Source organism: Theropithecus gelada, chromosome 18 (genome assembly GCF_003255815.1).
Source record: "Theropithecus gelada isolate Dixy chromosome 18, Tgel_1.0, whole genome shotgun sequence".
NCBI lineage: Eukaryota > Metazoa > Chordata > Mammalia > Primates > Cercopithecidae > Theropithecus > Theropithecus gelada.
In genome coordinates, this window is record NC_037686.1 from 5,047,175 (window position 1) to 5,058,599 (window position 11,425).

The following is an 11,425-nucleotide window of genomic DNA, read 5'->3' on the forward strand; positions in this document are numbered from 1 at the left end:
TCACCCTCTTATTGACGTCTTTTGATGAAGAGAAGGGTTTAATTTTAATGAAAGTCCAATTTGTCAGTATTTCTTTTAAGGCTAGTGTTCTGTGTCCTGTTTAACAAATCTACCTGTGGTCATGGAGATTTTCTCCTGTGTTTTCTTCTAGAAGCTTTGTTGTTGCACTTTCCCTGTTTGGTCTACCATCTATCTGAAAGGGATTCTGTACATGGAGTGAGGGAGACCAATGTGTCCATGCAGTCTCCCCCACCCTCTGCAGTGCTGTGTTGCAATGGCATCTTTGTTGTAAGTCAGATGATGCTGAGGTATGGATCTGTCCCTGGACTGTCTCTTCTGCTAATTAGAAGATTAGCTGTTTTCTATCCTTGCATTAACATTATACCACTTTTCCCATCAGCTTTGCACCTAATGCTTTTGGCAGCTGTTGAAGACCACTGTCTAGTCCATTATTTTCATCAAGAGTTGCAAAGTGGTGAAATCTTAATTCTATCCATTTAATCTAGTTTTATTAGCTGGGATGAAACTAGTTTTATTAGCTGGGAGACACGTATAAAGAAAAACACTCCCTATTTGCATACCTTGAATATCTATGGCTCAAGCACCATTCACTTCAAAGCACCTGCAGGTCTTGTCTCAGCCGGGAACTCTCCACCCACAGCCATTAGGTGGCGCTACACTATGCTGAATGCCATGCTCTTACCTCCAAGAGGAACACTGGAGTGGTCCGATTATCTCCTGGCCAGTACTGGGGGATGCCAATGTAAACTAATTTTCTTTCTTATAGCTAAAAAAAACCCCCCTTAGATTTAGATAGATAAATGTAAACAAAAATAAACATTCTCACCAGGCCTAGGTCTCATGCCCACCTTGATGCTAAGGGAGCAAGAGACAGTTCCACATGAACCAAGGCGGGGCTTGACGGGGTGGGGGGGAATGTTCCAAAGAAGAATCAAGGTTCTCTCAGCAGAAAATGGGAGGAGATGCTGCGCAGGCAGGAGAGAAGAAACAACGGATGCCTCCCACCGTCCACTGTGAAGAACAGCTGATTGCTTTAGGTTTCACATGGAACAGCAATGCCACTGTTTAGTTCTGTGGTCACAGCTGCCTCTGGGAAGAGTGTTGTTGACAAGGTGCAGTGATTTAAGAAATCTTTATGTCCTCTTGTTAGGCCTGTCCCGGTGCCTCAACTTCTTCTAGTCACTAGTAACTTAGTCCTGTGGGTTAAAGCACTGACCCTTTTTAGAAAGTACTAATCCCGGGGGGAACGATGTACATCTAGCTCAGATGCTGGTCTCCAGATGCAGGCAGGGATATCTGCAAACATTTTTAGTATTTTAGAAAAACCTGACATATCTAATAATACAAACGAACTACAATATTAATAGTTTTTGCTGGGATTGTATCATCTCAGTGTGTCTCTTATTCTGATCAGAGGTCGGATCTGGACTGAAGAGAAATAAAAATAGGGATGTGGTTTTGTCATTTTCTTGATAGAGATTTTTTTTTTTTTTTTTTTTGAGATGAGTCTCGCTGTGTCCCCCAGGCCTGAGTGCAGTGGTGCGATCTCAGCTCACTGCAAGCTCCGCCTCCCGGGCTCACGCTATTCTCGTCTCAGCCTCCTGAGTAGCTGGGACTACAGGCGCCCACCACCATGCCCGGCTAATTTTTTGTATGTTTAGTAGAGACAAGGTTTCACCGTGTTAGCCAGGATAGTCTTGATCTCCTGACCTTGTGATCCGCCCGTCTTGGCCTCCCAAAGTGCTGGGACTACAGGTGTGAGCCGCTGTGCACGGCCGATAGAGATTTTTTAATGCACTGGGTCCATGAGAAGAAAGGGGGGATGACAGCAACTAGAGACAGGTGAGGTTAATAAACTGCTTTTTAGAGGACAAAAGATTGGAACTTTTGGTTGAAGACAACTGTGGGTAGGTTCTTACAGCTCTTTCCAAAGGAATATCAGTTTCCTGCAGGATGAGACACTATCGTGTTTTGATTGCTGAGAGGCAGGCAGAGTCCTGGGCTTCCCGGGAGACCTCGCAGGCCCGGGGTAGGAGGTGGCATTGCATCAGACAAGGGCACTGACTGGAGAGTAACCCACGCCCTGAGCCAGGTCTGCAACTTTAACTAGGCTTGAACTACCCGGAGTGAATATTTTGCCTTCAATTTAAGAGAGATCTCGGTGTGTACTTCTAATGATACTTCACTGAAAAGTGACATACGCGTATACTTTAAATTTCCCCCAATTCTCTAAGCATCTTCCTTAACTGCCATGACTTTCTAATTGCCTGTTCTATTAAGCTGATTCCAGCTGGTTGATTAGCTACATATCATTGCCAATGAGAAAATGCAGGTAAAAGTGCTTTGAGAAGCGTGGCAGTCTCTATTCCGTGGCTCTCAACCTTATTATCTCAGCACATTGGAATCACCAGGCGTTTTAAAAACACACCCCCGTGTGGGCCCGACTGCCAGAGATTTTGATTTAATTGGTTGGGGTGTGGCCTGGGTGTGGGCTTTTTTTTGTGTGTTTTGTGTTTTCATTTAAAGCTCCTCAAATAATTCTGAATGTGCAGGTAAGGCTGGGAGCCATGTGGAGCAGGGGTGCCCACATTTAGCACCTGCAAAATCTGCTGGCCTGGAAGCCCCGTTCTGGGGACACTGGCTGTAACCAAATCCTCCCAATATACACATTCTCCCAAAAAGCGCGCACGCACGTGCACACACACACACCCGTTCCTCTGAGACCTCTGACATGATTTCCAATTGAATAATCAAACAATGTGATGGTAAACTGGCTTTGGCTGGTGGGATGGAGCCCTGAGTTGTAGCATTTGTTGATTTCCATGATGTAAATCCTTCTACCATGGATGAATTCAAGTTACCAACAGCTGAAGACCCAGCTCAGAAAATTCCTGAAAGCTTAACAATTGGATCTCAAGAGCCGATGTTTTGTTTTTTTTTTTTTTTTTTCAGGGGAGAGGGCTCCTAATCAAAAGGCCAGTGCTTGGTTATACAGCAGTGGCACACCATCCAAATGAAGGATGTGCATATCCTGTTTCCTGAAAAGCCAACCAATCCCTCACTGAGTGTCATGACTACCCCGTCACCTAGACCTACTTATTTCTTCTCCATTTCTAGTGAAACAAAAGACAGAGAAACAGGGGGTGACAGCGAGTGTGGGGTCTGGCTGTTCTTAAATGAAGAGCTCTGTCAGGCACTTACAAGCAGTGCACAACAGTGCGGCCTTCCCCGCCGTTGTACTCCTCTTGCCATTTGTCCACCTGGCGAATGAGCTTCAAGAAGGAGCGCTTGGACACTGGTGTGTCCCTGTACATCGGCCAGCCCAGGAACTGGAATTGCTGCACCATCCGATATCCGTCTTGGGGCTACAAAGAACCAGGCGACAATCAGGGAGTGGAAGGAAAACAGGCGTTATTTACTGAATTCCAGCGAGCTCCTTCCACCCACTTGATCTTCCCATTATTAAAGGCGAGTCCTGCCTACAAATTACCAAGGTGGCTTCTGCTGGCCTGAAGAGTTATGGTGTTTAATCTCGAGCAGTTAAAAACAACCAGGGGTTTTAAATGACAGGCCAGACAAATACGAGTGAGGCAGAATGCTTCCCATTCTGCAAAGGCCAAGAGAAAAATAACACAGCATAAGCACTGACCACATTGTCATGTTAAGCGGTAAAATAACTTCAATTACAGGTAAATTACAGGTAATGAATAATTTAAAACCTGGAGATGTCTGTGAGCTCAGTGTGAAGACAGAGAACACTGCTTCCTGTGAGCATAACACAGTTTTGCTTATTGATGTTGAATCTTGCTAAGATAGCAATAGTTAATTAATCCTTAGTCATAACGAAATAGAATTGCAGAATTCAAAAAAGTGTTACTTAGCTTATGGTAGAAACATGAAAACAACTTTAATCCGGCCATGGCTAAATCACCTGGACTGTATCTTCTGTGGCCTTCAGTGGCATCTAACACGGGTGACACTCTCTTCTTGTCAACATGCTTTCCTCACTGGCTGGTCCTTCTCCCACAGCAGTCCCTCCCTCCTGCTCTCTCTGCCTCAGTCTCCCCTTCTCCCAGAAGCCCCCAGGCTCAATCCCTAGGGCGCTTCCTCTTCTGCTGCCTCTCATTTGATTTCACTGATGCTCATGGGTTTAGATATTACCAATATCCCAATAAGTCATAAATTCATATATCTGGTTCAGCCCTCTCTCTTGAATTTCACCCTTATATTTTCAAAGGCCTACCTGATATTCCCACTTAGGGGCCTAACAGTCATCCCAAACCTAGTATGTCTACAATTGAGCTTCTGATCCTCTCTCCATAATGCCCCCCACCCCCAAACAATCCGGTTACACGGGCAGCCTCGGCAACTCAGTCAGTATCCATTCCATCATCCTAGCTCTCAGGACAGGAACCTTGAGTCCCCTCCATTCCCTGGGATCGTGCTGGCTCTACCTTCAGAAAATATCAGAACCTTCCCCTTCTCATGACCTCCACTCCTGCTCTCTCCCGTCTCACCATGATCTCCTCTCCCATCACTGTCATTTCTCACGGGGCTTATCCCAACAGCCTCCTGATGCCTCTCTCCTCCAGTCTATTCTCAACACAGGAGCCAGAGTGCTCCTTTTAAAATGTAATTACACCACTGGATTCTTGCACTCAAAACTCTGGAATGGCTCCTTATTTCCTTCAAAGCAAAAGCCCAAATGCTGACAGTGACTGCCAGGCCCTTCGACCTGGGGACCCCAGGCCACTGTCCTTCCAGGTGAACTGCTCACTCCCAATCAGCTACTCTTGCCTCTGCTCACTGAGCCTGGGCCACGCACCTCCTTGCTGTCCTGGCACTCACACTGGCGAACACATCTTCGGGCCTCTGCACTGAACCTTCCTTCTGCCTAGAAAGCTGCCTCCCCAGAGAGCCTCAGTGCCCTCTGGCCTCGTCCGTCTTGGCTCACAGGGCACGCATGCTTACAACAGAGCGTGCTTCCGCTGTGCAAGGCCCTAGCACTTTCTAACCCACCTACTGATTTCCCTGTAGAATTTGTCACTTCCTAACTTACTGCATCTGTTATTATATCTGTTATTTATTATCTGATTTCTGACAATAATTCTTTGCTAGACCAAACTTTCGCCAGGCTCCTGAACCTTCTCCTAGGCCTATCCATGAACTTCCTTGTAAAATCCAGTTTTAGCAATTTCTGCTAAGTCACCATGGCAAGAACCACCCACCCTCAATGTCTGATCATATTTGATATCTGATCAGGTTCCTCATCCTCCACCATTCCCCAGGTATGTGTTCAGCCAGACAGCTGAGGGCCTGCCTTCAGCCAGAATCCTGTTAGGTCCGTTTAGCCAGAACCCCCCTTACTCTTGATGCCTCCCCTTAGTAATTTTCCATCCACGGACCCCCAGCCTGCCTGTTGGCTAGAAATTCCTGCCTGCCCATGCCATACTCGGAGTTGAGCCCACTCTTTCTTGTCCGCTGCAAGGTCCTGTGACAGGGGTCCCTGCAACTATCAGGATGGTCTTGAATAAAGTCTGCCTTGCCGTGCTTTAATAAGTATCATTACGTTCTAAATACTGCTCCCGTTATAACGTAAGCTGCGTAAGGTCAGGAATTTGTGCTTTTTTGTTTCACTGACATATTCCAAACTCCTGGAACAGTGACTGACATAGAGTAAGTGCTCCAAATAGTCAATGAGTGAGAAAATAAATGAAGCCATAATCACAGGCACGATGGGCCCGTCTCTTACTCTGGCTGCATTGTAAATACGGAATATCCTGCTGATGATGTCCTCTTCTAGGTCAGCAGAGACAAATTCCACCTGGATGGGGCCGTGTCTGTGTACTCCGTTTTCTGGCCAGTACTGTGGACACAACTGAATTCAAAACATATAAACACAGGGTTAATTAAAAGAGGAAATTTACTTCTAACAGTTTGGATAAGGTTAGTACTGACATTCAGTAATCTTTTTTTTTTTTTTTTTTAAGACATAGGGTCTTGCTCTGTCTCCCCAGCTAAAGTGCAGTGGTGTGATCATGGCTCACTGCAGCCTTGAACTCCTGGGCTTAAGCAACTCTTGCCCCTAAACCTCTCAAGTAGCTGGGGCCACAGGTGTGTGCTACCATGCCTGGCTAATTTTTGTATTTTTGGAGAGACAGGAATCTTGTTACGTTGCCCAGGCTGGTCTTGAATCCCTCTTCTCCAGTGATCCTCCTGCCTCGGCCTCCCAGATGGCTGGCTGGGATTACAGGTGTGGGATGCTGTGTTTGGAGACATCATTCAGGAATTCTGAAGACTTCACTGACTCTCTTTGTTTTCTTTTCTTTCTCTCTTCTCCTCCCAGCAATGTAGGCTTTCGGACTTCCTTGCTGGCTGATTCCTCAACTCCACCTGTCCTTTTCCTGGGACTTTTTCCTTCATTTTCTCAGAAAGCACCTTTTAGCCATGACTAATTCTGCTTTCCTATGAGGTCATGTGAATGGCAGTCGCCATGTCCCCTTTTGCATGGTGAAAGGAACTCTCATCAGGCCCCAGGGAGAGGCACCAGGTGCCACCCCAGGATGTAAGGTACTCAAGATGGCTATACAAGTCTTAAAGCCCAGATCTCCATGCTCTGCTGGCTGGGACTGCGAGTGGATTTTATAACCACTATTGGGAATAAGGCTATTTTGTGACAAGGTTTGGAACTGATAACATTGTTGGGTTGCATTTTTATGTTCCAGTCCAAACTCTTGCAGCTCAGATCTAGCAAATCTGTTGTAGTAAGAGTAAATGCTTTGCTGTTTTACCTGGAAGTGGCCTAATTAAAAAAGCAATTTCCTAGAGCCTCAAACTCTACCTATTGTTGATACTGAGTAACTAGAACTTTTGCGTGACTGTAAATACACAACTCAGTGCAGCAGGAGTGGGGCTGGGCATAGCGGCTTATGAAGGTGCTTATTAGCTAGCACCCCACAAAATTCCTGCCCTGGGAAAGAGTCAGGAAGGAAGAACTGCTAAGACTTTTCTCTTCAAAAACCCTTCTTAAAGCCCCAAAACCTTAGTAGGCATTTAAAGTTTGAAATTACAGGGACTTCTTATTCCTATGACTTTTTTTTTAAGTAGCATCTACTTTTTTTTTTTTTTTTTTTTGAGACACAAGCTCGCTCTGTTGCCAGGCTGGAGTGCGGTGGTATGATCTCGGCTCACCGCAACCTCCTGGATTCAAGCGATTCTTCTGCCTCAGCCTCCCGAGTAGTTGGGACTACCGGCATGTGCCACCATGCCCGGCTAATTTTTGTATTTTTACTAGAGAGGGGGTTTCACCATGTTGGCCAGGATGGTCTCAATATCTTGACCTCATGATCCGCCCACCTCGGTCTCCCAAAGTGCTGGGATTATAGGTGTGAGCCAACGCGCCCAGCTGCATCTAAGTTTTATCTTTCTGATTTAGCTGAGGGACAGGTGGCCTATGGAAAGGCAAGGAGAGAACTACTTTATTATATAACCTGTTTCTATACTGGGCCAAGAGCAGAGGAAGACAATCACCTAATTTTGTGCAGAATGATGTGTCACGAAAGGAGGATCCACTGGTTGAATTTCTAGATGATTTCTATTTTCCAAAGGATCTAAAATCTCATTGTCAAAGGTTGCTAAGGTTGATTTATATCCAAGATTGCAGGATAGTTTTCAGTGAGCAGTGGGTCAGCGGAAACGGCAGTATCTCTCTCTCCATCACAGAACAGTTAAGGTGGGATTTTATAAGTAAGAATGAGAGTAGGGTAACCAAGCGTGCTTTTTATGTTAGCTAAGCTGATAGTATTTTAAAAATTACATTTATTTATTTTTAAATAATGCTTCCATGAAATATTTCCTTCCTCACCAGCACTTCCTGGTGACAAGTTATAAAACTGCCTTGTCAAATAATAGCATGCTGATGTTTATTTTCTTTTTGATGCCCAAGGGTACCCACTGTTAAAATTAACAGGCATTATGATGGGAAGCCAAGATATTTATAAAAGCTGTAACATGCACATTTGAACCGTTCTGCCCATTTTTCTACTGCCTGAACTTACTCTGCTTTCTGCTTGCTTTCTTCGTTCAAGCTCCTGACCAAAAGCTTGCCACTTACACCAAAGAAATATGAGTGACGCAGCTTGTGCTTGCCTCTTGGCACGTTGCATTCTATGCTCTGCCCAAGTAAACCATGTAGAAAATGGCTTAAATGGTGCATAACACGTCCGTGAACCGGACCTATAAATACTTAAAATCGTTGAGTGCTATTCTTGTAGAATTGCAAAGCCTTTACATTCAAATGCTCAGTTTAGTGTTGGCTAAAAGACTGAATCCCAGGAGCCTCTTTTCTCTCACTCTGAAAATCAGCTCTGTCTGCTGAATAGAACTGGAGTCTTTTTGTCTCTCTTACCCATGAGCCAGCCAAGGCTTGGTTTGAGTCCAGATAGTTTGGGTTTAGATGCGGCTTTAGAATTCCAATGCAGTTGTTCAGAAAGAACACACTACAATCCCTGATGTCTTGTTCACTAATATGAACAAAAATATCTCCACATTTCAGGATTCACATGAAGAAAAAACCCATAATGATTCTAAATAAGGAAGAAGTCCCTTATTTTAGAAGTGTTTGTGACTTAAGACTCTAGAATTAGTGAAATTTCAGCCATGCCACTGTGAGGTAGAAAATCAGGATCCTTGGTTCTATTTTGAGTTGGGTCTTTGAAGCTTCCCAAGCCGTGGTGTCTGCTTGTCTTTATAAATGACCGTAAGCTAACCTTCTCAGAGCATCAATGGGGAAGAGTTTTAAAATATTTAAGCTTCTTAAGCCAAAAGGACTGGATAAGAACAAAGATTATCATTATTATTTCATTAACCAGCTTTCAGGCGAGAGCTTTACTATATAACGCAGTGCCTCAGACATAATTAAAAACCTTATAGAACTGAATTGAATGTCCATGCCATTTATGGTTGGACGATGGCAAGAAAATAGATTGTAGGAAGGAAAAATCTGGCCATGATGTCCAGTTGGGATGCTGAAATGCTTCAGACCTTTTTGTTTTTGTTTTTGTTTGTTTGTTTTTAAGAAAAAGAAAGAATTTGTGTCTACTGGACAGGAAATTAATTCAGTTCCAGAACAAGTTGTTTCTTAAAACACGCTAAGGTCAAACTTCCCATAATGCCTACTGTCATGATGGTTGTCTATGACTGGTATAGGCACATCCCAAAGCAATGAATTCATCTCCTAAAGGGCCACTGCGCTAATGCTTGCCTGACAACCTGCTTCAAGAAAATGTGTCTAACCCTATTACTAACATTGAGTCATCGCTGTCCAATTCTTTCTCTTTAATGTTTAAGAGTAACTATGCAAAAGCCCCATCTATCATTCCAAACTTCTCTTATCTCCAAGTCCCAGTATTATTTCTTTTTAATATCTTTACCAAAGCATTGAGAAAACTAATTGCTGTGCCTTAAAATTGCTTGCCTGTCTCCTCTGTCATCCCAACACTGTCACCCTGCATGACAATCTCTACCTGTAGGCTCCCAGTGAGCCATGCCAGGAAGCACACAGTTGCTCCAGGAATGGGATCAGGGGCTGTGTCAAATGCTATCTTCCCTTCTCCACTGTCCTCTGGTCTGCTTGCTCTGCTTTGGCTCTGCGATGTTCAGGTTCCTGCTGAGCCCTGACTCGGTCTGCGACCTTGTCAACCTCCAGTGGATATTTCCATCTTTCAGGAACAGCTCAACTTTTGGCCCTGTCTTGCCCTGTCACCTCAACCATCTATGATTTCAGCCTGTATTTCTGGTTTCAACTGACTTTCTAACCCCTAATTCCGTCTGATTTTTAACCTTTGTGTTCAGCATCCCCAGTTCTCAACTTCAACTGGCACTTGAGACCTGGCACCAGGGCCTGCACTGCTCAGGTGCAAACAAACTTGACCCCCCGGCACTAGCTCTGACTGTAAGAAGTCCGGGTCTCACCTGGGCAGGATCCACATCATTTAGCATAACGACGGATGTGCAGTGATAATCCAGGACCAGTCTCCAAAAGTCTTTCACTGTGTTTGGCAAAGGATGCTGGGTGACTATAAAAGCTGAAGGCTGTTTATAGCTCTGCAAACACAAACAAGAATGCTCCAAATATACTCAGGAAAATGGGAAGAGAAGAAGCTAAGTTATTTCATGCAGAAGGAAACTTGTGGCACAAAACACTGGACACGTTTAACAGGTGTTGAATTCTGTCACCATTGTCAGCACCAACATAGACTAAATATAAACTTCTCTGCAGAATAATAGTGATAAAAGTCTTACTTTGATACCAAGAAAACTTAATTAGTATCTCTTATCAATTTTTAGAAAATTTCTGGTAGAGCAGCAATATCGAATCTATACATAATTATCTTGATGGAGAAAATTTAACTTTACTTTTAAAATTACACATAATTAAAAGTTCTGCTTTTTCTAAAACTTGTTTGCTAGCAATTTGTATGTATGACAGTGTTCTTATTTCTGCCATAAAGAATACATCTACTTTTTTTACAGCTCTGAAGAGCTTCACAAAAGTTTAGGTACCTTTTATGATATGACACCAATAGAATTAAAATTTCCACGTTAGCAGAGAACACACCCATTCACTCTTTCCATCAACTGAATAGCAACAAGTAAACAGACTGATGGGAAGTAATGAGTTGCGCTTTCCCCTATGTTAACTACAGGCTAAATTACAGGAAAATGAACTAAAATAATGCTGCAAACCGATTAACCCATTTTCCTGCCATGGTGACTTCACAGCTGTCCCCTGCTCCCCGCCCAGCAGGTTAAAAATCTCAGCGCTCAGAGGCAACTGTGCCATGTTGCATTTATGGATACTTCTGGCCTGGTGGTCCCTGAGAAACCAAGGATATCAGCCCTGACACAAAAACATACGTGGAATCTGAAACCTACTTTTTGTTGGAAACAAAAGTTTGTGTCTTAAAAAACAAAAGGGCTGGTGAGCAGAAGGGGCAGACCCACGCCTGTTCTGCAGCCTCCCCAGTCCAGTCACCCCAGCCTCGGACCCGTGCGCGAAGCAGGGCACTCACGTCCATGAGGGCAGCGTTGATGTAGTTGCTGCTCTCCCCGTCGATGGTGATGAGGAAGGGCAGGCAGCGGTCTGGGGGCAGGATGTCCATGCACCGGTTTTTCTCATGGTTCCGGGGCAACAGCGCGATGCTGCAGTCCTCCACTCGCAGCGTTGGCGTCACCATGTTTAGGGTCTACGTGAGAAAAGAAAGGCACGTGAGGACAAGAAGACTTGGCAGTGGACTCCTCTCACGTGCAGTTCTGGAAAGATGAACACTTCTTGTGGCTGACAGCAAGACGGTCCCCTCCCCTCCGCAGCCCTCCCCTCCCCTCCCCTCCGCAGCCCTAGCCC

At 44.7% G+C, this 11,425-nt stretch overlaps 1 protein-coding gene across 4 annotated transcripts in view; it reads right to left on the bottom strand.

Annotated features, from left to right (window-relative positions):
• Positions 1-11,425, bottom strand: part of PTPRM (protein tyrosine phosphatase, receptor type M) — an 840,737-nt gene that overhangs the window by 15,913 nt on the left and 813,399 nt on the right. For all 4 annotated transcript variants that reach the window (XM_025365055.1, XM_025365057.1, XM_025365054.1 and 1 more), the window contains 4 exons: positions 11,094-11,267; positions 9,994-10,125; positions 5,774-5,899; positions 3,223-3,386 (listed from right to left, as the gene is read on the bottom strand). In XM_025365055.1, coding sequence (XP_025220840.1) covers positions 3,223-3,386; positions 5,774-5,899; positions 9,994-10,125; positions 11,094-11,267 — 596 coding nt within the window. The remainder of the gene's footprint in view (positions 1-3,222; positions 3,387-5,773; positions 5,900-9,993; positions 10,126-11,093; positions 11,268-11,425) is intronic.